This window comes from Podarcis erhardii (assembly GCF_964252035.2).
Source record: "Podarcis erhardii genome assembly, chromosome: 9".
NCBI lineage: Eukaryota > Metazoa > Chordata > Lepidosauria > Squamata > Lacertidae > Podarcis > Podarcis erhardii.
In genome coordinates this window covers 28,998,147-29,024,258 of record NC_138512.1, presented here as the reverse complement: position 1 = coordinate 29,024,258, position 26,112 = coordinate 28,998,147, and the positions used below count along the sequence as shown (strand labels likewise).

At 40.9% G+C, this 26,112-nt stretch overlaps 2 protein-coding genes across 8 annotated transcripts; one reads left to right on the top strand and one right to left on the bottom strand.

The window, feature by feature from the left end:
- Positions 1-878: 878 nt before the first annotated feature.
- On the top strand, positions 879-16,585 carry CFAP96 (cilia and flagella associated protein 96). 2 transcript variants are annotated; one of them, XM_081875933.1, is made up of 9 exons: positions 879-930; positions 1,307-1,463; positions 3,332-3,551; positions 4,958-5,095; positions 5,206-5,281; positions 6,824-7,003; positions 8,293-8,465; positions 10,250-10,314; positions 16,481-16,585. In XM_081875933.1, exons 2-8 carry the CDS (start codon positions 1,364-1,366, stop codon positions 10,296-10,298), a joined length of 936 nt encoding a protein of 311 aa, XP_081732059.1. In that variant the 5' UTR covers positions 879-930; positions 1,307-1,363; the 3' UTR covers positions 10,299-10,314; positions 16,481-16,585. The 2 variants fall into 2 exon arrangements, with proteins under 2 accessions (XP_081732059.1, XP_081732058.1); XM_081875932.1 differs by lacking the exon at positions 16,481-16,585 and having other exon boundaries at positions 10,250-10,406.
- On the bottom strand, positions 12,440-26,112 carry CCDC110 (coiled-coil domain containing 110). 6 transcript variants are annotated; one of them, XM_081875714.1, is made up of 7 exons: positions 25,971-26,112; positions 25,764-25,862; positions 24,141-24,193; positions 22,605-22,670; positions 21,626-21,736; positions 18,491-20,438; positions 12,440-13,000 (listed from the first exon to the last, which is right to left on the bottom strand). In XM_081875714.1, exons 1-7 carry the CDS (start codon positions 26,089-26,091, stop codon positions 12,813-12,815), a joined length of 2,586 nt encoding a protein of 861 aa, XP_081731840.1. In that variant the 5' UTR covers positions 26,092-26,112; the 3' UTR covers positions 12,440-12,812. The 6 variants fall into 6 exon arrangements, with proteins under 6 accessions (XP_081731840.1, XP_081731841.1, XP_081731839.1 ...); XM_081875715.1 differs by having other exon boundaries at positions 26,064-26,106; XM_081875713.1 differs by having other exon boundaries at positions 25,764-26,031.

Below are 26,112 nucleotides of genomic sequence, written 5' to 3'. Positions count from 1 at the left end.
ACTAGTATTTTATCCATAGGCATTTAGGATTGTGGCAGAAGTTCTTTTTCTTCTACAGTTCTTTCTCAGCAGGTGGTGCAATTCTTTGCAAGCTTAAGTTTTCCCAAGCCTGGAGGTTCCCTAAGGATTCCGTTCTCCTATGCTTTATTAATGATCTATATAAACCTGCTGGGAGGTTTGGGTAGAAGTGTCATCAATATGCAGATGACACTTAGCTCTCCCATACTTTTCCATCTATTGCAAAGAGGCTGTTGAACTTTTGAATTGGTGTCTCAAGACTGCACTGCTTTTAGCAGATGCTTGTCTGCATGGTTTTTTAAAAGTCTGGATTGCTGTGGTGCCACAAAGTGCTTCAGTGGTCCCTCTTTTGATTAGTGTTGCCTCATACAGATCCTACCAGATTTCTGAATATGATGCACATCCCTAGTTGTTTGTTGCTGATCAATATTTGATCAATATTTGAAAGACTTTTATATCCACAACATAAAAATCAACTATTTTTATCTGCTTAAACTGCCAGCATAATGAAACAGATAATAATAAATGGATTTTTGAAATCCAGTAATATATTAACGCTCATAAATCACATAAACATACTAATCTTTGCACATATTAATATATAAGATGGATTAACAACAATGAATGGAGGGGGGGGGAGAGGAAAGCAAGCATTGGAACAGCTGCACCTTCAGTGGCCAAAGGGATGGTCCAGGTTGGTCTCCCCCTTGTCAGGATTTTCCGTCTGGGAATGAGTGCATATTCCAAATGACACGTAGTATCAGCAGAGTGCTGTTTCCCCCCTCATCGTAATATTATTTATATTAGCACTTTTGCTTCATGTTCATTATCTCGTCTTACAACACTCCATCTATATTTCAGATGAAGGAATGAGGGGCTTGCCTAAGGCTATGCAGTGAATTTGTGTTTGAGGTGAGGCTTGAGCCATTTCTGTACTTCAATTTGCCCAATCCTAGCTTGTTATATTTCCTGAATTACTTATTGAGACAAAAAGTAGGATCAGCTATGTACATACCAGATTGGTGGTCTAATTCTAGGTGTATGAGTGTGAGGGAGAGCAATGCATCGGTTGGATCAGAGAGTCTGATAAAATAGATTCAAATGAATTTACTGCTGCTTCATCCGCTGTGCCAAAGAGAAACTAAAAATTCTGTTTGTACCTTAATTTGAAATTTGCTACTGAGTTCTGCTATCTGTTTAAACCAGTATTTTCAGCAGTAAATTGACAGTGATTGTTTTGGAAATGTCTTGAAAACTGACATGTATGAATCCATCTCTTTTTCTCTAGGCATTGTAAGGCATTGGCACATATTCTAGAGTAGCGGGTTATCACACAAAAGTAAACATGCCTTCAGAAACAGGAAAATCAGACATGGAGAGGATTGGCCTCTTTAGTGAAATGGAATATATTTCTATTGGGGATAAATATGTCTCACCATTTAACCGTAAGTATATTTTTTTCCTATTTTACAATACTGTGGTTTTTCTTTCTGGGGAAAAAAATCTTCAAAACTATGAATGAGTTATAGCAAGGATAATAAAACAGGTATGTTTGAAATTAACTCCTTAGTATGAGAAATGTTTAAAAATTGCTTTGATTAATCCTTCACTGTGTAAGCCTCAAATGTATAGAATAAAGGCCAACATAATTTTTAAAATTGTACCAGTGTTTCCAGGACACTGCATATGTATAGCAGCATGAGTTGGAAGCACTGATTTGGTAGTAGCTAGCAGTATATGTTAGTTTATTTGCCTTGTTTAACCAATCCAGTTTGCTGCATGGGAACTTGGGTAAAACTGCAGTGAAGAAGGCAGGATGATTAGAAAGTTTCTCTATCATGCTGTTGGCCAATTACATTAGTGCAGCCTATATGCCGAAGAATTGATGCTTTTGAATTATGGTGCTGGAGGAGACTCTTGAGAGTCCCATGGACTGCAAGAAGATCAAACCTATCCATTCTGAAGGAAATCAGCCCTGAGTCCTCACTGGAAGGACAGATCCTGAAGCTGAGGCTGAGGCTCCAATACTTTGGCCACCTCATGAGAAGAGAAGACTCCCTGGAAAAGAGTTTGATGTTGGGAAAGATGGAGGGCACAAGGAGAAGGGGACAACAGAGGATGAGATGGCTGGACAGTGTTATCGAAGCTGCCAACATGAGTTTGACCAAACTGCGGGAGGCAGTGGAAGACAGGAGTGCCTGGCGTGCTCTGGTCCATGGGATCACGAAGAGTCGGACACGACTAAATGACTAAACAACATCAACAACTTATGTCTGTATATTGCAATAGGAAATGACAGTGGGTTTGTGGCTATTAGGCAGGATGGAGGTGTCCCAATGCTTTACAGAGGGTGCCATTAGAGTTCTGCACTGTATGCCACCACATAGAATTGAGAAAGTAGTCTCTATAAACTTCATCCACAATAATGGGGGGCTTTTCTTACAAAAGTACTTGGATTGAAAGCAATTCACGCATACTTCTTTGCAATTAGAATCTTTCATAAAACAATAATAACTTCCATCTAGGTCCTGATTATCAGAGAGGAACTTTTCTTTCTTTACCAGTTCATGGGCAGTTTAATCCCCAATTCTTTTAGCCCTACATGATGTTATTCTCCCATGTGGTTAAAATTCTTTTATATATATTGGGAAATGTGGTTTGAAGGCAGTCTTTTTCTGCAGTTGCTTGGAAAAACGCCCTGTTCAAATGGAACCAGGACACAGTTGACCTTTCTCACTTCCTAGTTTGTGATAATTATGGTTTCTTGTTATGTCTGAATGAGTCAATCTGTGGTTTTGTCCTCATCTGACTGGACTTTCTGCCACATCATCCTTCAGTTAAACTTCTGTATGGTTAACCAGATTCTAGGCTCAATAATTCTCAAACTAAGGGGCCCTGGGAATATTTTTGCAATAGCATTCCTTTTGGTGTAGTAGTAGATCTTTAGATTGTGTTAAAATCTATTCCAGGCGTCTATTCCTCAGAAACAAATTATGTTCTTACAGGGGAAAAGGGTCAAAAATCTCTAATTAGGAGTTCCATATGGTCATATTACTACCCTCTACTTGGAGGCAGGGTCAGGGTCTTTAGTTTAGAACAAATGTTCACAATTATTACTTTTCAGCGCATCTTGAAGATATATAGCTTATTGTAATGCCTTATTGGCATAGATGTAGTAGCAGTTCATGCCCTAAATTGCTTCTGCATAGTTCAAGAGTCTGAAAATCTGGCACAGATGTAAATATCTAAAAATTAAAACTAAGTAAAGCCACGCCCATTAAACCAAAACTGACAGCACTAACTTGTTTTAAAGGCCCCTTTAATGAAGCTGCAAGCAAGAACAAGCAGATGTTACCAGGGGGTAACAAAGAGAAGGCAGCTACCCAGGCAGGTTACTTTGACCCTGTATATGCAAGAATTTTTGAAGGTGAAAGTTATCTGAATCCTGTTCAGCTAAGGAGAAGATACCGAATGGCAGAGTCAAAGAAAAACCTGAGCAAACCCTTCCTTCCTAGTAATGGAGAGAAATATCCGTAAGTGCTGGGGAAAGGCGTTAATTTTGGTCCTCATATGGGTTCTATTTATTTTTACATGTTAAATTAAAATAACTTTAGAAACCTTGAAAGATTCTTTTGTTAGCCTTTTATTTCTTGCTAAAATAAATGTATTTTCTTCTGAATTTTATATATACCTTTGGTCCCACAGTTTCTATGTCACCCTCCACCACTGTGCATCACATTTTTTTCTTTTCTATGAAAGGAGAATAAACAGCTAGTGGAATGGAAAATGTTCATGAGCACACAGATTAGTTCTTTCTCATAGAGGAACCAAGGAAGCATGCATGCCTTGGGCTCTAAATCACAGGCCAGGGTCTTGAGGGAAGACCTAGATTACGGTAGGTCTTTCATTTAGTGATCCTGAAAATGAAGCAGTTCTTGACAGAGTTGGTCGTCAGTAGATTAATGTGGCTTGGAGAAGAATATAGAAGAAGAAATGACCAATGTCTTTTACTCCACTGACACATGTGCCGCAAATGCCTTTCCCCCCTCTGGGGCTGCTTATTTTAATTTCTACAAACTTTCTCAAACTTCCCAGGAGCCATTTCTAGGATACAATGTGAGAATGCAGCTATGGCAGCCGAAGGCACGTGCAGAGAGATGAAGGGGAATCATTTGGAGATGGCTGTCTGTTGTCCTATATTCCCACAGGATAACCCAGGCATTAGCCCTTGTCAGGAAAAAAAAAAGGGATTTTGAGCATGATGGGGCCTCTGGTCTGATATAGTACGTTAATTCTTTCATTGCTAACCAAACCAAATATTAATATTAAAATGCAGCACTAAATAAAAATAAGCAGCCAACCACTGGCAAATGCAGATGTTTGAATAAGGTTTTGAGCATCTAGTGCTATCCTATACATACTCAGAAAGTCCAGCTGAGTTCAGTCGTGGTCACTGGGGAAGAAAGGCAGCTTATGTATGCTCATTTTTTTACCCTGAAACTCCTATCACCTCCCCAGTTGCTCCAGAGGACTGAGGGACCCTTTAGATCAGCATAGGAGGTGGCATAGAGTGCTTCCCTTTGTGTGTTTGTGTTTGTGTGTGTGTGTGTTTCATTGAAAATAGCATCCCACTCCAGTGATGAGAGCCGCTACTGAATCAAAGAACCTTTTGTCCCTGGAGGGAAAACCTTGGACACAATACTTAAGGCAATATTAAAGTTAGCAGTGTTTCACTCCAACAACATGCTCTGATGTGCTCTGAGTGCTCTGATGGTGTTTCCTGCTTGGCAGGGGGTTGGACTCAATGGCCCTTGTGGTCTCTTCCAACTTTATGATTCTATGAACATTTGGAGGGCCACAGGTTCCTCATCTGTTCTTACATAATTAAGTTGCAAATTTAATGGATAAATATTTGCTTATTTGTTTTTTTTTATTTCAGTTGTGGTATAGGAACCTACTATGGAACAATCGGTGGCCCATGTGCTTACTTCAGTGCACAAGCAAAAGACAAAGTGCCATATGTTCCACCTGGGAAGAATCTGTATACCAATCCAGGGAAGAAGGGAACTGGCTACGGGTAAAACATGACATCAACTTTCTAGAGTTGTAACAGTCTCTGATATGTTTTCTTGAATTTTAGAGGCTTTTGAATGTTGGTGTCACCATTATTTTCTTTTCTTTACCCAGGTATGCAAATCTTACCATAGGTAAACCATACCCACACTCAGTGGAACTGTATGACACAGGAAGGATAAACTTTAAGGTAAAATTCTGTTGGATTTCCATTTAATTAATGTCTGTGAATAGAGAACATTACCCTGTTTGACACGACCAGATCTTAGTTTGCTCTGTTCTAATGAGACTGTACACAAATCATATTTCTTTTGTAAAATGAACTAGTTAAGACTGTTAGCTCTTTGTTGTTTCAGCTTGCTGATTAAAAAATGGGAATTGTTCCACTGTAGCATTCTTTCTGTTTTATAAGAATTTTTATTAGTACTTTCTAAATGTGCATAGTTTATTATTTAGTATCAGCAATGTGCTAGGGAGCAAGGTATACAACCCTCTCTGCCCCGTACTGAGACTGACCTGATCATTTTGATGGATTACTGTCTTGGGGGGGGTGTTTGGGGGGGGATACACCCCATTAGAGCCCTCTTAGACCTAACCTTGTAACTTGAACTCATAGTCTGAGCCAACCACAATATGTTTGAAATTAGTCTACTATGAACTTAAGCCACGTCCCTTTTGGATATAAGCTGCTCATGTCCTTTCTCAACAACTAGGAGATTTGAATAGTGGCCCATTGGTACAGTTATTGCCTTTGGAGCCCACTTGTTTGTCCCAGATGGAACCAGTGGCGTAGCGTGGGGGGTGCAGGGGGGGCCGGCTGCACCAGGCGCAACATCTGGGGGTTAGGGTTAGGGGTAGGGTTAGGGGGCGCAAATCCACGGGTTAGGGGGCGCAAATTACTTGCCTTGCCCCGGGTGCTGACAACCCACGCTACGCCACTGGATGGAACCACTGACATGAAGCCCTGCTATGGGGGGGGGGGGAATTGGAAGGTGTTAGGAAAGTGGAAAAGCAGGGAAATGGAAAAAATCCATTTACATTTACAAGCATTGCTCTCTGTTTCCTATTACTTCAATAAGGATCATACTCTTCATATATCTAGTTTGCATGGTACCTGTGTGAAGCTTTTGAGGAATATGATACTGTTCCAGCAACCCCAATGATTAATCTGAGGCAGTCCAAAGCTAGGCTGATTATTCTTTTTCCTCTAAGCATTAATTATCTGGATCAAGAAGGAAAGATATCCTTTCCTCCATTCTGCAGCTCTGCCACGGTACACATTTGGTACAAATCATGTGTTAGCCTTCCGATATAAGCCTTTGACATATACCATGGATTGGGACTCTTTACCCCTCCAGAGGTCTTACCTGGGCTTATTTTGTTCTGGGCTTATTCTGTATACCACCTTGATATCTGATTGATGAAGGGTGGCTTTAAAATCAATGGATGGATGGAAGTTGTTGGCTAGTGGTTTGGGATGGTGAACTACAGGTGTCCCACTCCTGGCATGTTCAGATCGCTAATGTTGTTACACATCTGCATCTACTTTGTAGCATTTATTGCATTATCATCTCAAACAGTGCAGTCCTGTGCATGCGTTTGTTCAGTTTAGTAAGGCTTACTATCAGATAAGTAAACATAGGATTCCAGCCATAAATTATTTCCTAGTCATTCCCTATTGAAAATTAATAGAAGTACTCAATGTGATATCTTTCCTCTCTGGTTTACACAGAAAATGAGTGAAGAACACCACCGTTTGATGAAAGGTGGAGCTTTCAAGTTGAATCTTTACCCACGAGAATATTTTGATGTAAATCCTTACCATGACGACAAACCATTGCCACCACCAAAGAAACAACCCCCGCCAGCACCAGTTACCCATCCATTTAAGCCAACTTCTCCTGCAAAGAAGGTGCAGTTGTTCTCTAAATACGTTTCTTCTTTGTCATTTAATTTTTATTGCAGACATTTTCATTTAGCTAGAAAGAGAAGATGGGTGTGATTACTTTTGTTGCAGTTTAGAGAGCTATTTTGAATGGTGGAAACATAAATAAGTTTGAAAAATGGATTTTACAATTATGTATTTAATCAAATAGCATTTTGTTTAGAGCCAGTGTGGTGTAGTGGTTAAGAGCGGTAGTCTCGTAATCTGGGGAATCGGGTTCACGTCTCCGCTCCTCCACATGCAGCTGCTGGGTGACCTTGGGCCAGTCACACTTCTTTGAAGTCTTTCAGCCCCACTCACCTCACAGAGTGTTTGTTGTGGGAGAGGAAGAGAAAGGAGAATGTTAGCCATTTTGAGACTCCTTAAGGGGAGTGAAAGGCGGGATATCAAATCCAAACTCTTCTTCTTCTTTGTTTAAAGATGGTGCTAAAAGTAAGTGGGAAATATCCACAAGTCCTGAAGTGATTTGTTGTTATTCTTAGGTCTTATCTGACATGTTTCTAATTTCTTCAGCTCTTTCTTGAAGGTGCTAATATACAAAGTAAACTAATTAGGGCTCCAAAGTTTGATACATTAATCAATGGAAATTGATTGAAATTGATTAAAATGGTGCTCCCAGTAAATTGAATAACTATTAAAAAAAAAATACCAATGCTAATTTTTAAAACAGAATAGTTTTTTTAAAAAATGCAGCATTATTTTATGAGGCATTCCTCCTTATCTCTTACATTGGTTGTAATGCCTTTTCTAAGATGCCATAATGACACACTTGTGCATCAGTGTAAAAAAAAGTATTTTCTTGCTTCATAACTATTTGTTTTACTTATGTGCTAATTTAATTAATCAACTAAAAGTTACACAATTGACTAAGATTTTTTTGGTGACACCTGTAAAATGTAGTGGAGTTCATTGTAGTGGAGTAAAGATGCAATTAAATGTACACTTCCCCAGGAGTTAGCTCCACCTAACAGAATGGGACCTACTTCTAGGTAGCCATGCAAAGTACACCTGCTGAAATTCACTCTTGTGCACAACTTTTGTGGATGAAATAGCATAAATGTACATCATTCTGTGCTGCTTGGGGCTGTGATAAGCAAGTTTCCTGTGTAAGCATTTGGGTTTTGGCTGCCTGGTTATTTACATAATGCACTGTGTTTTGTGAAATAATATTTCTGAACTGCTGCTTCAGTCTCTGTATTTTTGTGTGAAGTATTTTTGTTACCAACTTATCAAAATTCTTTATCCTTGCTTTCCAGCCTGGGGGCATGAAAGCAGGCACATTTGATCCTTATCCAACCCATTCCGTAGACCCTTACATCGTTAAACAGGCAAAGCCTGTCACTACCAATAAACAAGGGCGGGTATTTCATCCTTCTCCTGGACCGAAGAGCAGACCAGTAAGAAGTATTATGTCATTAAATGTTGAAAAGTAAGTATGACATACCTTTAATTACTTGAGGTTTGCGATAAGGTTTGCTGGGGCTTCTTTGAGAGGTGGAGCAAGGTGGGGGTAGTGGGGGTGGTCTGCCTCGAGTGTCATCCCTGAGGGGGGGTGACATCACCACGGGCAGCACCCCCTGCAACGCGCTCTGCCGCAGCGTACCCCCCTAATATTGTATTTTAATCTTGTTTTTAAGTTGTATTCATTCAACTTGTTTTTATTATTGCTTGTTAGCTGCCCTGAGCCTGGCCTTGGCTGGGGAGGGCGGGGTATAAATAAAAATTATTATTGTTATTATTATTATTATTATTAAGCACCATCCCCGGAATGCACGCTGCCGCCACAAGCTCCACCTCTGCCTGTCCCTATGGGCACCATGTGGCGTGGTGCCCCTCGCCCCTATGGGTAGTTCGCCCGTCCCTGGGCGCAACACACCAGGTGCCCAAGAGGCTTTTTCCGCCACTGGCTTCCTTCTGTCGGGACATAACTGTTATGTATTGAGTTGAATAGGATTCAGAATGCAGCAGTCTGATTGGTCCTAGAACAATAGGACCCAAAATGCAGCAGTCTGATTGGTCCACATGAGCCACCCAATCCAGCTCCAGGTGGAAGTGAATCCTCAACCTGATTAGCCTACAGGAGCATCCCGGAATTAGTCAATCACGTGGGGCCCATTGTGTAATTAATGTATATAAAGTAGACATTCTGGGGGAACTTCCATCCCTCCTCACCACTATGAGCTGAATAAAGAGCATGAAATCCACTCTCAACTCCCGAGTATATTTCAACAACATTCTCTGGTCTGGAATCCATTCTTCTTATTTGTGGGAATTTTCTTACTACTTACTCATTGCTGTGGGTAATATACTCCAAACATACTCATAGACACTTTAATCTATTTTCTCTCCTTACGTTCTAGATCAGGAATGGGGAGCCTCAATCTCCTAAAGCTGAATGCACCCCTCTAGGTTTCTCTGTCTGGCTCCCAGGAGTCATAGAATCATAGAATCCTAACAACTGGAAGGCATCACCAGATGCCTCCACATTAATGATTTGCTTCGTAAAATATGGCTTGATTTAAACTGATTTTAATATAGTGGCTGTAATATGAAGAGTGGTTATGATGATTCCTTTAGGTCTGTTTGCCAGATATGCCACTTCATGTGTTTTGGAGCCCAACTTCCATATAGGCCTTAAAAAGTGGAATACAAATCTAATGAATTTGTGCCCCTAGTATTGCAAGGAATATGATGACCCTTTTTAGGTGGGGTGGAGGAATGAGCAGGTTGCTAGTTTACCTTCTCAACAGATAAATGTAAGTGAAAGGAAGGTATTGTTAGCATTGTGCAACTGGATGAAACTGTAAAGTTTCCTTCCTTCCTTCCTTCCTTCCTATCTATCCATCCATCCATCCATCCATCCATTAATTCACCTCTAATCCAGGGCTTATTTCAGTGGCCTGGAATACAGCTATGGAGAGGTTCATTGTTTAAGACAATTTCACCAACTATGGGAAAATAGTATTATATCAAAAGTTGCATAATACTCTATATTATTAGTATTCTTATTTTAAAAAACTCCATAGGTTTTAAAATGAAGAATAGAATATGTTACTGACTACTGTATAAGCTCTAGTTTGATGGGTTAAGATCTTGTTTGACAATGAAGAGCTTATGTGGGAAAGCCAGGGTGAAGAAATGGCTATTTATCTTAGCAAAAAGTCACAATTCAGTTAAATGCTCTGACACTTTTCTTTCAAATTTGAATTTCAGATCATTAAATGCAACCAACTACACGAATCCGCAAGTGATGTCATATTAGCTGCACCCAAAGCAAGGTGAATGAACTTTTTAGATTCTGCAAACAGTAGCATTTTAACAGCTCAAGGGTATCTGAAGCAAATAAAAAAAATGTGGGAAATATGTCAAATATGGCTATCTTTTGCCAAAACTGTTTACCACACAGGACGATGTTTTATGAATATATTCTTTATACATATAAAGAAATAGATAATATATTTACAAATAATGTATATAAAATGTGAAGTATATTTTGGTATAAATGTTATTTTGATTGTATGTAGCACTAGCAAAAATAAATACTTGCACTTGATGAACCTCAAGCTTATGTCCAACCATTTACAAAATCTTGTTATGGACATCTAGTCTGGTCCTAGTTAATAGACATTGATCTACTAAAAGCTATTTCGCTGGGCTCCTAAAGACTCTAGTATGGCTACAAGAATGGAATCTAGGGTATAGGCATGCAGATAAGGGCTGGTTCTGTGCTGTGAGACAAAGGGTGATATCCATTGTGAGTCATGCTCAGAGTAGACCAATTGAAAACAATGAATACAAGTTAATTGATTTTAGTGGGTCTACTCTGAGTGTGTCTAACACTAGATATCACGTTCTCATTTTTTTCCAAAAAATTAAGTTTCTAAAATGAAAGTTGAAGATTTAAGGAATATCTGGGAATCCAGATCCCCAAAGCTCCCTTCCCATGGTTGCAACTCCAAAAGCTCCATGGTGAGAGACTATTCCAAGTGTTCCATTTCCTCCCTTCTTTTGCTATCATGGTGAACCTTTAAAGTCTGCAGATCTCTCTTCCTTACCCCCCTATTCCAATCTAGACTAAGGTTACCAGATTTTTTCAAAGAATCCAGTGACACTTTTTTTAAAAAAAGAGAAAAGTTATTAAAAAGTTATTTTTAAAGAAAATTAAGAATATCTTCTCTTCTGTGGTCTCCTCTGTCACGCGGCCTTCCTCTGGGCCCTGGCCTGCTCTCTTGAAGCGCTAGCTGCCGTGGAGTAGGCTTGGCTTGGGCCTGGGCTCGGCGAAGTGTCCTTGTCCTCCCGGTGCTCTCCTACCTCTATTCCTCAGCAGTGGCAGCGGTGTGGCAAGGTCGGGGCTCCTCTCTTTTTTCCTCCTTCCTCTTTTTCTCTTTCTTCTCCTCCTCTCCTCCTTCTCCCTGCATTGGCTTTGGGGTTTTCCTGGCCCCGGAGCGCTGCTGGGCAGTCGGGCGGGTGTTCTTGCTCCCAACTCAATTTGGGTCATGGTGTGTGTGTGTGTGTGTAAGAGCGGTTCCCCGTTGATGCGCTGGGTGTCCCCGGTTCCCCATCGACAGTGGCGGTGGTGGCAGCAGCAGTCTCAGCAGCCCAGAGCCAGCCTGGTAGTGCAGTTGGCTTAGGCTGTCTTCAGGAGCTGCTCGCTGCTGTGGTGCCCGCCATTTTGCCTCGCCAGAAGTCCCTATATGATGTGTCTTGTGCCGTTGAACCAATCACGTAACATTCATTCTCTACTAATAAATCTACAACACTTAAAATATAAATCCGGGGACATTAAATGAAATCCGGGGACATTCCGGGGAAAGATTTTGTCCGGGGACGGATTTGTAAATCCGGGAACTGTCCCTGGGGAACGGGGACATCTGGTAACCATAATCTAAACACAATGCTATTATTGCTTTGATAGGAATGTAGTGGGTGATTAATCAACAGATCCGTTTAAAATGCTTTTGGTCAACTTTAAAATATGATTCTGCTACTCTGGGTAGCAGGGTTTTTATTATTATTTAAAAACATTATTGGTTTACTGGAAGAACTATAAACGGCAGACACTATCTTAGAAGGAGCATTTGTTCCTATGAAAAAGAGAAGAGGAAATGAATTTTCTAAGTATTCCATTTCCTAAATGCATGATCTAAAAAAAAAGTGTTTGCCTCTTTTATTATGTTCAATAACTCATATGAATAATTAGCTAAGATGTCCTTAATGGGATGACCTAGTATTATGGTTTCCAGCAAGGTACCCTTAACTTCTACTTTAGTTTTGTTTTTCTCTACCAACTACAAATAGTGTCCAAAGAAACACTGATATAAAGCACAGCAATAATAAAACTCTTTCAAGTGTTTTAAATGCAAATATTTTTAAATGAAGACTGGTTTGGGTACAATACTCAGATTTTACATTTCACCAGAAATTGTCTTTATTTCCAGTTTGCCTCCTTTTATATTCAGTGAACAATTATGACAAACCTCAGATGATTACCTCCTTTCTTGGAATTGAAATAGCATAAAATATCATTCAAAACATTGTCAGGTGTTTCATTCTTTGAGGAAAAAGCTCCAGCTGAAACGAATGGGAATAGTATAAACGTAACCATAAATATGTATTATGTGTGTGCAGCTGAAATCTCTTTCTCATCTACAACCTCAAGTTTGTTTCTTTCATAGTACTTGGATTTCTGATTGCTCTGCTCTTTGTTATGCTTCTCAGACATAACAATTAGAAAATAGAGTAGTGCTTAACTTCTGTGGGCATAACCCTTAAAGCACTAAGTAGCAGAGCAAATAGTGCTATATTTCTTCCGCACAGCAGTTGGAAAACCTGACTCTTTTATGACGGATGTGGTGCAGCTGACTGAAAAAGCACTGTAGAGCTTCTTGGTGGTGTTGCGCTTCTTTTCTGTATACAGTTCCTCCTCTTCCAGTTTCTTTCGGATTTCAGAAATCTTTCCACACTCTACCAAATTGGAAATGTTAGGAAAGAAGACAAGATAGCTTTAAGATCTAATGAACTAACCAACTTAATTATTTGCAGTGGAATTCCCACAGCTGATAGGACGTAAAACAAACTTTCCTTCCCTGTTTGATAAGTATATATCTCTCCCTTAGATGTTTAGGAACAAATAATATAGTATGCAGTCTTGAGAGAGACAGGGTAGTTTAATAATAATAATAATAATAATAATAATAATAATAATAATAATAATAATAACAGTAGTTTATTATTTATACCCCGCCCATCTGGCTGGGCCTCCCCAGCCACTCTGGGCGGCTTCCATAGAAACCAAAAATACAGTAAAATATCACACGTTAAAAACTTCCCTGAACAGGGCTGCCTTAAGATGTCTTCTGAATGTCAGGTAGTTGTTTATCACTTTGACATCTGCTGGAAGGGCGTTCCACAGGGCGGGCGCCACTACCGGGAAGGCCCTGTAGCTTTGCTTATCGCAATGAGGGAACTGCCAGAAGGCCCTCGGCGCTGGACCTCAGCGTCCGGGCAGAACGATGGGGGTGGAGACACTCCTTCAGGTATACTGGGCCAAGGCCATTTAGGGCTTTAAAAGTCAGCACCAACACTTTGAATTGTGCTCGGCTTAACCTTCTCTTCTTCCTAGGTGAGTTAGTGGGGCGCTCAATGTACTCAAAAGTTAGCCTTACAGGAGCTCAGTGATTCTGCCAAAGATGAGGACAGAGGGTGTAATCTGTTGACAGACAACATCCCTGCCTTTGCAAGACCTTTTAAACCTTGACCTATGCCCTTAGTGTATAGGAAAGTTCTGTGGAGATAGTAGATGTCTAGGAAAGAGATATTTCAGCAACAGCTATCATCTTCCAGTAAAGGACAACATGGTAAGTGCCACACACAAGCAAATTTATATACTTAATCTGTTTCACATTTAAATGTGGAACAATCATCCTGATTATTGCAGTACTTGTAACCACAACTGAAAGCTTTCTTCTTGTATGATTTTTTTCATGTGGATTTTTCTCTGTATTCATAAATACAGAGCAACTAAATTGCCTAAGTCTGTTAATCTACCTAAGCAGAGGCTTGCTCCATTTCAGTTACAAAAGGATGGAACAGAGTTGTTTGGCTACAATTTACTTGGCATGAAAGTCCCTACCTTTGAACCCTACAATGAGATTGTTGCCCCCCTCTGTAACCCCTAAAGATTTGGAAGACTCAGAATGTTCTGCGAAGGGACTAGAGGATGCTGTCACTGTCATACTTCACTTTTATGCCATGGCAGTAGGCAGGGGGAACCACCTGTACTACATAGGGACTTACTTGTGCTCTTGCATTGGAGTTGGGAAGGTGATGCCCAATCCTGTGTGCACAGAGCACAGGAAATTGCATTAGGTATAATTACAATTGGAGGGAAGCTTGTTTTAGGTGTGTTCTGACACCATCAAGATATTAATTCAATTTTCAAAAAGCAAATGAATGAAATTAGAATTCACATTGTAAACAAAAAGGCCCTAAAATATTCATGCTCTTATACTTTTATGACAGACATAAATCCACCCTCCGCAAGATTTGCAAATATAGACAAGAATTGATTGCTTATCTGCAATATAATGCAATTGTCAGAATACAGATATATTCACCATTGCATAAAAAATTGAAATCGTTGCATTGTGTCAGAAGAGGTGTAATGGGTTCACATATTAATTCTTATGGGCAGACACCAAAGGGTATGAATTTTTTATAAGCTATCACTCTTTCTACTGAAGTAACATTAATATTCAGTCACTCATAAACTTTTACGGCCTTTTTGTGTATATGTAAATACTGCAGAGGCTGTTTCAGCAGTCTGTCTGAAATAGTATCTCTGAATTTTGCAGTGGGTATGTTTATGACCCCCTGGCATGGACACTATTTGCACAGATGTAGCATTCAGTCTGAACAGAATGTGTGGTAAAATAGTTTATATGGACTCCACATAGCAGCAGGTCTATTGAAGAGACTGGTGCCACTGACAGTAACTGCATATATTTGGTTGATGTGGCATTCTATGGAAAAAATAGCATATCAAATGTTTGGTGTAACTATGTAGAAAGTCCTAGACACCAGTGGTTTGGATTTGCTTCAGCTTCAGTACCAGTTATACTATACATGCATATAAGGTTGGCCAAACCTGAAGGTGTGGCCAACAAATCACAAAAGAAACACAAGAAACAGGCCAAAGATTTCCAGTTTTTCAAAATCTGACTACTGCTGTCAAAGGAACATGCTGGGTTGTATAGCATGCTTCATAGACTATAGAAATATATGTAGCAGAAAAATATAGACCCTGGCCGTATTATTGCTAACAATATAACCATCCTGTATTGCAACGGGTTGCAATAGATTACCCTTGGGGTCCCTTCAGTGAGTCTGTGATCATTATGAATCTACAGAATCATCTCAAGTTGAATATAATAAAAACAGCAAAAACTAATAAAACCTCTCAAAGAAGCAGATACATTTTAAACAAAGCTAAAACTACTAAACAGACATCCACAAAAAAGATCCATTTATCCAGTTGGGGAAGTCTATCGGAACAAAAATGTCTTCAATTGTTTCCAGAAAGTACAGGTGGAGACCTGTCATAGTGAGATGAACACTATTCCACAGAAGGGGCAGCCACACCAAAAGCCCTGCTCTAAGCAGGCTTCTGAGATCTTTGGAATTTACAGAAGAAATCTGCCAACAGACCACAGTGATCTACTGGGTATATAAGGGCTAAGGCGATCTCTTAAGCAAGCTGGTCCTAAACTGTATGAGGCCTTATATGTTAGAACCAACTCTTTGAACGTAGCCCAGTAGCATATCGGCAGCCTGTACAAATCCTGCAAGTAAACTGTTATATGGTGGTCGTTTGCAACCTAGTCTTGGCAGGCTGCAGCAGCTGCAGATTCCAGACCAACCCCAAGGGCAGCCCTGCAAAGAGCACATTGCAGTAATCAAGCCATGAGGTTACTAATGCATGCACAACTGTGTGCAAGCTATCCTGATCCAGGAATAGCTAGCTATCTTAGCAAATGAAGTTGGTAAAATGAGGTAGGTATCCGAGGTTGGTATCTTGAGCCTCATTCACCGCTATAGGTGTTAACAGTCTTGGCCCACCCTGAAGAGTTCTGCTGGCCAATTTCTTGAGGACACAGTGGAAGCAGCAAAATAGGTTGTCTTTGCTGCTTTCACTGCCATGCAGCAAGCATGGTTATGTGCTCTTAATGCATGTTCAGTTGTCTTTGCAGTAGTATTTCTGTCACCTGCTTTCTGGCAATCATCCAACCTGTTTCACTGCATGTAGTTCCCCAGTGTACCAGGAAGCCAAATATGCTCCACACTGTCAGAGAGGGCACTCAGGAGCAATCATATCTCTGGTCCCCTGCATCTTAGGGCCCTTAGTGAGACAAGGGCCTTCACAAGATCACCATTTCTATCCACCAGAAAATCTCCCAGAGCATTCAGGAATCCATTGGACTCAAGTCTCCAGATGCAAGCCATTCTAATAGGTTTCCCAGTGCTAAAGGGGTAAGTTGGTACTTTTCACCAGGAAGTGGTCTGACCATGACAGTGGGGTCATCCGAGAGCAAAGGAAATCAACATGGTGCCCTCCAGATGTTGTAGACTATAGCTCCCATCATCGGCCAGTGACTGTTGACCATAATGGCTGGGGGCTGTTGGAAATTCACAACATTTGGAGGGTAATAGGTTGTCCTAGAAACTATTAATTCAGTAAGTCAATACAGTCATATCTCATGTTATGTCCGCTTCATGTTACGTTCTTTCAAGTTACGTCCTGCGGCGACCCGGAAGTACCAGAAAGGGTTACTTGTGGGTTTTGGTGCTCACACATGCGCAGAAGCAGTGAATCACAACCCGCACATGCGCAGACATGCCACTGCAGGTTGCTCTCTTTTCATGTTGTGAACGGGCCTCCAGAACGGATCTCGTTTGCAACCAGAGGTACCACTGTATTAGTGCAATTTCACTATGGCGTTCATATAGAAATATATAAGATTGTGTTTTACATACATTTCATCTTACTTCTGAGCAGGCAGGCATAGGCTTGTGGTGTAAAGCATTTTAAAATGTGTGTATATTGTGCATAGCTGATATCAAAATTTACAATGATTAATTGGATTGAGCTAACAGGATTTAATGTCAAAAGGAAATATTTTTATCTTCTCATATGGCCTGCTCTTTGGAAGTAATACAAACTACTTTGATGCATGTAGGATATGAAACATATTTGACTGATGCACTCTTCCCTATATAGTTGTCTCAATGTGGTGGTTTTGTTTCCAGGTATTGTTAGAACTTGATGTTATATTTCTGTAGCTTCTGCTAGTTCATCATGGTACATTATTGCTTGTTTAGCCATCAGATATGTATATACTATACTATACTGGATTAGGCAACAATATGATGTGAAAAAAGAGGTGTAAAACTTCATTATCATTAGTTACCTGTAAAACAGCATCCCAATTTGTTATTCAAAGACTTAAGGGGAAATGGTAGTAAATGGATAGGAGAGTTTAAAAACAGGTTTCAAAGAAGAAAATTTTATTATGCTTTCTTTGAAGGACAGATTGTTGGAGTTTGTCTGGAACTGCCTGGAAAAAAAGACAGCTTTCTTTAAGAAAACCCCCCCTGAGCAATTCACTGTTGGAAACTGTGGTATCTACAAACCTATATAACCATGGTGTCTCAGGAATCAATCAAATAAGTCACTGAAGCTAATGCTAATATTTCACTGATGGTAGGTTAGTTTAAACCAATTCCAAAAGCAATCAAAGCTAATAATTTTTATGATCAGCTCTTTATCAACATTAAATAAATTTCTCCCAGTTTGTTTATGACTTAAATGAGTAAAAAGTATCTGTCAGGATCATATTCTACACACATTTCAGAGGAAAAGTCACTTTAAAAACTCTTTTCTTACCAGAACTATAAATTTATAAAAAGCTGAATTCATTGAATTTTTTTTATATGTAACACAGACAAAATCAAATGTGTTTTAAAAATCAGCTATACCTAGCAATTTCTCTCAGTACTGGTTGTGGCTGAAAATATCTATAGATTGAGTGCACAATATTTCTCCCACACAAGTCCAGCTGTGTCCAGACCTCATGCTCAGGTCTGTAATACTTCTGGGCCAAGGGCATGTTGAGAAGGGGGACCACTAATGACTATATGAGTTATATACCTGGGTGCACTTCAAGAAATGACTGGCTTGCACATATCCAAGGGTCTTGCCTGAGCGGGAGGGGAAAGGCCTGATGAATTGCACTCTTAACATTTCAGGCATTGCCAGTGATTTCTTGTTGTTTTTAATCTAAGCATTTATTCCTTTATTTTACATTAACCCTAAGGATGATACCAACTGTCATTTTCCTCAGAATAATAAAGACTTAGAACTGAGTTGAATTTCACATATCAGAAAGCAAAACATACCTGGTGAGTTATGTATTAAAGAAATATGCTGATAGCTAGATATTTCTTCACAGATTTCACTGGGATCTGCAAATTGGTCGTTTTGCTTTTGGCTTCTGGAATTATGCCTTTGCTTAAATTGTTGATCGACCAAAGCCGTAACTTGGTCCCTGAGGCTGGCATTATTCTTTTGGAGACGGCGTGCTTCAAATTGCAACACATCTCTCTCGTTCTCTGTAGAGCGTATTTCATTTTCCATCAGCAGGAGCTGCTCGCTCAGTAGTCTTGTTTTATTTCTGCAATCAGAAGCCTCCTGTTTATATGCATTCAACTCCTTTTTAAGAACGTGGTTTTCGTCTGTCATGTCTGCTACGACCATTCTCATCCTCTCACACTCTCGTTCCATGTTTGACAAGTTAGTTTTCAAAACTCCGATTTCTATTTTTGTACTTTTGCGTTCCATCAGAAGTTTTTCCTCAGTATTTGTTCTGCCTGACTGGGCCTCTTCAAGCCCCTTCTGCAGGACTTCTTTCACAGTGAGCGCCTCCTGCAATGCCTTTTCAAGACTCTGTTTTTCATCTTTAAGCGACTGTGTCATCCTAATAAGAGCCTCCAGATTCGATAGTGTAGTTTTCTCATTTATCTTCAGTTGTTGCATTTCATTCTGGTTTTCTCCAACCACCTTTTCTAACAAACCCTTGTTGTCTGTTAACTGAAGTACTTCCCCGCCTAGCTTCTTATTTTCTTCTTGAAGGGTTGAAACTTGTTTTTCCAAATTTTTTAAGGACACAATCAAATCGCTTTTTTCATGTGTGGAAAAAGCCAAGGTTTCCTGTGTTTTCTGGTCTTTCTGTTGTAAATCATTTATCTCAGACATCATACGTTGATTCTGAGAATAAAGCTGCTCTTGCTTTTCTTCCAGAGCTGACTTTTGCTGTTGAAATTCCTTGCATTTCTTCAGTAGTCTTTTCACTTCTTTAAGGCATTCCTTGCAATCTTCTTCAGATTTAACTAGCCTTTCTTGAAGGCTATTCTTCTCATCATGCAAATCCTTGATTTGCTTCTGATATTTTGAATTTTGCTCTGTCAGAGACTGTATAACGTCAGTAAGAGGATTTGATTCATTTTCATCTTCATGGCTCATCACCTTATTACAGACATGTTCAGATTCTCTGTCAGATGTCTCTAACCATCTAACTTTTTTAGTATATTCATCAGACACAGCATCACAGAATTCCTGATGCTTTCTGAGCTCTTGGTTTGTGCTAAGCTGCTGCCTTTGTTGATCTATCTTTGTTGGTCTGTATTTGGACAGGAAATTCATCTGCAGTTTTCTATCATATGCTGCTTGTGCAATATTTTCTTTAATATGCAACTCATCGGAATCCTCTAGTTCTGAAATCCCCCTAGGTTTAAAATCCTCATATGATATTCCCTTTTCTATTAGATCCTGTTCTGACAGATAACCAGAATCATTGTCTTTCCCACTCATAACATTAGGAGAGTTTTGAAGTTCAAAAGTAAATAGTTCATGCTTACAGGTCTTTTTGCCGTCCTCTTTCATATCCTTGAAAGAAGAACTCACACTCTCAGTCAAGGACTCCTCTTCCTCTTCCTCCTCATACTTACGGAATGCCACACACACTTTAGGTTCATCCTGGTTTTTCTTCTCCCTTCGAAGAGTCCTCTCTTCTGCTTCCAAACCAACAAAAGATGGGGAGGAAAAGTTGTTGGCAGACCTCTTCAATATTTGGTCAGTATTCCAAGGCAAAATACCTTTATTTCTACACGTTGGGGCATGGTTTTCAACTGTTATATATTTTGATACGACCTGATCTGGAATGCGTTCACCTGTGACCGGCTTTCCAAATACAGTGTTGAAATTGGTTTGTAGACAATTACTGGCACCAGGTCTGTTACCAAGATGAAGTTTTTTCTTCAACGGAAGCGCTTCTTGATGCCCTCTTGGCTGAGAGATGGAGAAAGGGATAACAGTCAGATCAGAAGGCCTTCAGTATTTAACAACCGAGGAAACATAGCTAGGAACCACCAATGAGTTGCATAGAGTGGCTGTTTTCAAAAGGGGATATAGGTTTTGATACAGATTTTATTCCACAGAATCACTGCCTCCTGAATCTGCACCTTTCTGTCTTTGCAACTGTCTGAACAGCATTTGAAAGTATGCTAGCTCTCCCCAATTTATGACCTCTAGTTACTGCCTCCCTTTTCTTTTGTGTCCCTTCTCCTCTCCTTTCCATCTTTAGTTCTTGTGTGTGGGTGCTTGCTTTTAAGATGGTAGGTCTGTGGGCAGGGCTGGTTTGTTTGAATATAATCATTGTACACTATCTAGCTTTTAAGGCATTTAAAAAAATCATTAATAGTAGGGAAAAGCAAAGAGTGATTCAACAAGGAATTGGGTTGTGCACAGATGCAGTTTGTGACTGCTTGGGAAAGACCCTGGAGAGAAGGAGCCATAGAGTGTGGTGGGAAGGTGGGGACCTTCAGTCCTTGCAACTGTTTCACTGGGGCAAGGCCTACTGGGAAGAGTTACTTGGATCACTAGGCCTGTTTGGTTTCTTTGAATAAAGAGCTATCTTCACTGACACCATGTTTTTGTTTTATTGCTGACCTACGCCTGACTCCAGCTCCTGACCTCAAAAACTGGGGCATTTATGTCCAAGATTATAATGTCACAAAGTCAAGGAGAATTAATTATATCCTAAGTGGCAGTACGTCCTGCCAACCTAGCAGTTCAAAGGCACGTCAAAGTGCAAGTAGATAAATAGGTACCACTCCAGCGGGAAGGTAAACGGCGTTTCCGTGCACTGCTCTGGTTCGCCAGAAGTGGCTTAGGCATGCTGGCCACATGACCTGGAAGCTGTACGCCGGCTCCCTCGGCCAATAAAGCGAGATGAGCGCCGCAACACCAGTCGGTCACAACTGGACCTAATGGTCAGGGATCCCTTTACCTTTACCTTTAAGTGGCAGTACACTTGCTCTCTACTTTATGGAGCACTGTGGTGCATATTACATGGACTCCTCTCTGGATCAGAAATGATGGTAAATGCAGCCGAGGGATTAGTTCCTTTGAACCGTAAAATGCCATTATATAATTATTGTCAGCAAAACAAAACAAAGCAAAACAACCCCACATACCATAGTAGTGTTGATAGGCGAGCTGGTCAAAAGTAAATTGTCTGGAATAAATTCTGGACTCTTCATATCAGTTATATTTTTATTAAGTATATGGTTGATTTCAGACTGAACCTGAAGAAACAGGAAGTGAGATAGTTATCCTTCTCCTGTTTCATCCTTTTTATATTGTTTTTTAAAGGCAGAGGTGGGAAGCTGTGGCCCTCAAGATATTGTTGGACTCCAGCTTGTATCATCTCCAAGAAGCATGGCCAGTAGTCAAGGATGATGGGAACTGTATTAGCCCGCTAATATTGGGAGAACCACACCCACATTTTTAGCCTGGTAGCAACTTATTTTTATTCTTAAAAATACTTGAGTACCGCACAACTGTATGCATGTCACTTACTCAGAAGTAAGTTCCACTGAGTTCAGTGGGACTTACCACCACCACCCCACCCTACAACATTTGCAGAATTTAAATATTTAGTATTACTTATTATCGGATGTGTTGCTGGATAGCAAACCATGGTACCTCTGACTATACTATTTACTGTGGAACCTCTGAAAAAAACTTAACAATAATATTTATATATGCATATTTTGTTGGCAAGCATGACCAGTCCCTTCTTGCTTCCACAATGGGAAAACCCCAAAGTTTATCAGAATACTTGAGTACCGCATATATAACCATATCTTGTAGGAATGGGAATCGTTGGAAAAAGTAAAGGGAAGGTGATTTGACACTTGAAATGGCCTTCTTCACCACAGGCGTTTATACAAAGTGTCCAATAGCCAGCCAGCTGCAGTTTATCTACTATCTGGAATTGGGGAACCAAGTGGCAGATGATCATTGCAAGGAATTTTGAGAGGATGAGGTGATCCAGAGAAGGAGAACAACAAGAAAAAGTTGACATGTAAAAGCAACATACGAATATTAGAGGCCTTTAGAAAGGTTGTGTATTGAATGAGAAATTAAACCTTGTTTAGGGCTTGGTCTTACCATGCTGACATTCTGCAAAGTTTGTTGTCGAAGGGCTTGAAATGAATCCAACTGCTGTTGTAAGATCTATATTGTAAAATTAATTAATTAGACATATTCTGCAATAGTCTGCACTCCCCCCCCCTCCATACCTAGATTGTGATCTTTACTTGCTATTTACCAGATACAAACTGCATATCATTGTAGGAGGAGGAGATTGTTGAAGGTATGGCAGGGCACAATGGCAGAGCCAAATCCAGGCCTGATCACTGATCTGACTCCAAGCTGGTGCAGCCATCGGGCCCAGATCAGGTCTCATGCCACTGCACAACAGTACTGAGGCCTGCTCAGGATCCTATGGATCCCATGCCAGCTCAGCTCTGCCCCCAGAACACATTTTGAGTTTTTCCACTGACTCCTGCTGGTGGGACTCCTCTTTGCTGGCTGGCTAAACTGGGCAGAGAAGAAATTGGATTGCTCTGTTAGACAGTGATCTTTCTTTAGGCCATGTAGGCAGCCCTGTTTAGGGAAGCTTTTAAAGTTTAATAGGTTATTGTATTTTAGTGTTCTGTTGTGAGCTGCCCAGAGTGGCTGGGGAAACCCAGCCAGATGGGTGGGGTATAAATAATAAATTAATTAAATTAATTAATGTACAGTTTTGAAAACAGTTGATCTAGGTATATTTGATATCTGTATTGTGCATGTTGAATTCTGTACTATGTTCACAACATTGCTGCCAAAAGAAAAGTCATATCTTTGGATTGGGTTATCCAAATGCTTCAGGATAATGAGGCAAGCCCATGGTCTCTTTTTATCTTAAAGAAACACAAACATTAAAAACCTACCTGTGCAGGGCTGCCTTCAGATGTCTTCTAAAAGTCAGATATATATTTAATTCCTTGACATCTGATGGGAGGGTGTTCCACAGGGCGGGCACCACTACTGAGAAGGCCCTCTGCCTGGTTCCCTGTAACCTCGCAATGAGGGAACCCCCAGAAGGCCCTTGGAGCTGGATCTCAGTGTCCAGACTGAACAATGGGGGTGGAGACGCTCCTTCAGGTATACAGGGACAAAGCCATTTAGGGCTTTAAAAGTCAGCACCAATACTTTTAATTGTGCTCAGAAATGTACTGGGAGCCAATGTAGATCTTTTAGGACTGGTGTTATATGGTTCAGGTGGCCACTCCCAGTCACCAGTGTGGCAGCCGCATTCTGGATTAGTTGTAGTTTCCGAGTCACCTTCGAAGGTAGCCCCATGAGGAGTGCATTGCAGTAGTCCAAGCAGGAGGTAACCAGAGCATGTAAAATTATGGCAATCCAGTGTGGAGGCAGATAGGGTCCCAGCTGGTGCACCTGATGGAGCTGGTAGACAGCTGCAGGAGCACAGGCTGGACAATCTTAACAACATATTATGTAAGAACAAGGGAACAGCCTAAAGAACTTTAGTAAGGTTAAAATCCATACTGAACCACCTTCTCTTCTAGCCATTATGTATGTATTTTAGCAAGGATATTATCCCTCAGCCTGCCCCCCAAAATCCAAAACAGATAAACTTACTTTTAATGCTGATGGTGGCTGGACTTGCCCATCTCTTCCTGAAGCAGATTTATCTGAAAAATCAGTGCAATAAGCCCTGAAGAATATAATGTTGGAACGTCTGGAGGCTTTAAACTTTAGTACTTTGACCAGGAGTGGAGAATCTATGACCCTTAAGATGCTATTGGACTCCAACCCCATCAGCCCCAACTAGCATGGTCAGTGGTCAGCAATGGTCGGAGCTCAACAGCTTTTGGAAGACTACATTATCACTATCCCTGACCTAGACCAAGAGTGTGTTCCCTAAATCAAGAACATCTTAATGCATATTTACACTTGTTCCTTCCGACATTCAGTATTTTTATGTGCCTGTTTCGTTCTTAGTAAGGATATTCAGTATTCATGCCAAAGTGGGAACAAATATATGGTAAGTTACTTTTTTGTTACCTCCATAAAAGTCATACTTTCTAAGGCTTGGAAATCTACATATTAAAGGTCCTAAGCCTGTTTGAAACACTACATCCAGCAGTAAATTTGCCATCGTATAATCTGGTTGATACTAGAAGATATGCCAGAATATTTTATTCCTGAGAAATAGAGAAAAATATATGAACAGACCTGCCAGTGGATAGCTCAGGCAGTAGAGCACGAGACTCTTAATCTCAGGGTTGTGGGTTCCAGCCCCACATTGGGCAAAAAGATTCCTGCTGTGCAGGGGCTTGTAACTCTACAATTCTATGATTCTCTCAACTAAGTCCATGTGCCTATATGTCAAATGTTCCACAGCCATAAGGATTCATTTATGGTGCACAGCTTGTTGCTTTTGTGTAATAGTATTCAACAGGGTCAAAGAAGATGTTTTTTTCCTGCCAGTTTAGCCTTTGTTGCTGTGGCTGACTTAAACCCTCCTCCCCCAATTGGCTTTTGTCCATGGAGGGTGAAACCGACAACCCTCTCTCCCTCCCTCCCTCCCATTCATTTCTCCCCATGTGTCATGTCTTTGTGGGCCATCTTAGTACTGATTTTGGTAAGCCCCTCCAACAGCCTTTTAAACCAGTGCTTCCCCAAACTTGGATCTCCAGCTGGTTTTTTGCACTACAACTCCCATCATCCCTATAGCTAGCAGGACCCGTGGCCAGGGATGATTGGAAATGTAGTCCCCAAACCGCTGGAGACCCACCTTTGGGAGACACTGTTTTAAACTAAAGTGCAGGGGTATAAATCCCATAAATAAATAAGTGGCATTGCGCTGCTGACCACAGGAAAAAGAAAATTGGCACTCAGTGGCACCTTAGTTCTGAGGCTGGGAACAGCTGTGGAAGTGAAGTACTTTACCGCTGAAGTTACTGCTGGAGTAAGCAGTTTGGGGAGGTGCAAGGGCGCATCCGGGTGCTGAAGTCTGCTAGTAATGATTTTTTAAAAAACTGTTATTTTCACATTATGATGGAGGAAGGGTGCAGGGAAACATCTCACAGAGGGTGGGTACAATAACCCACCACGGCGCTGTGTTGTCGCAGGAAATTACATCATTGCCCATCGCAGCATCCCTACACCAACCAGGGAGGAGGACAGGGCAGCATTTTCAACAATAATAAAAGTGTCATCATAGGCCTGTCGACGTCCAGGTGAGAGGAGTCGGCTCACCTGCAGCTGAGGCGTCTTGGCGCCCCAGGGAAGAGCCTTTCTCTTCCTCCCGCAGCCTCCCGAAACTGGGGGCGCCCGTCCTGCCGCACTCCTGGGTTCCTGCAACGCAGCTTTGCGTTAATACTGTTAATATAGATGTCTCCTGCCGGAAACTTTCCCCGCCCGCCCGGCTAACTTTTAACCCCTCCCCGCTCCCGCCTGACTCACTATAGCCAACACCGGCTCTCATCATTCCTCCTCGCGTGCGCCTCGTCCCATTCAAACTGAGCCTCTCAGGCTTTCTAACCGCCACTCGGCTACCTGGGGTTGCTAAGGAACGTGTTTCCATAGAGACGGGGGGGGCGGGCGG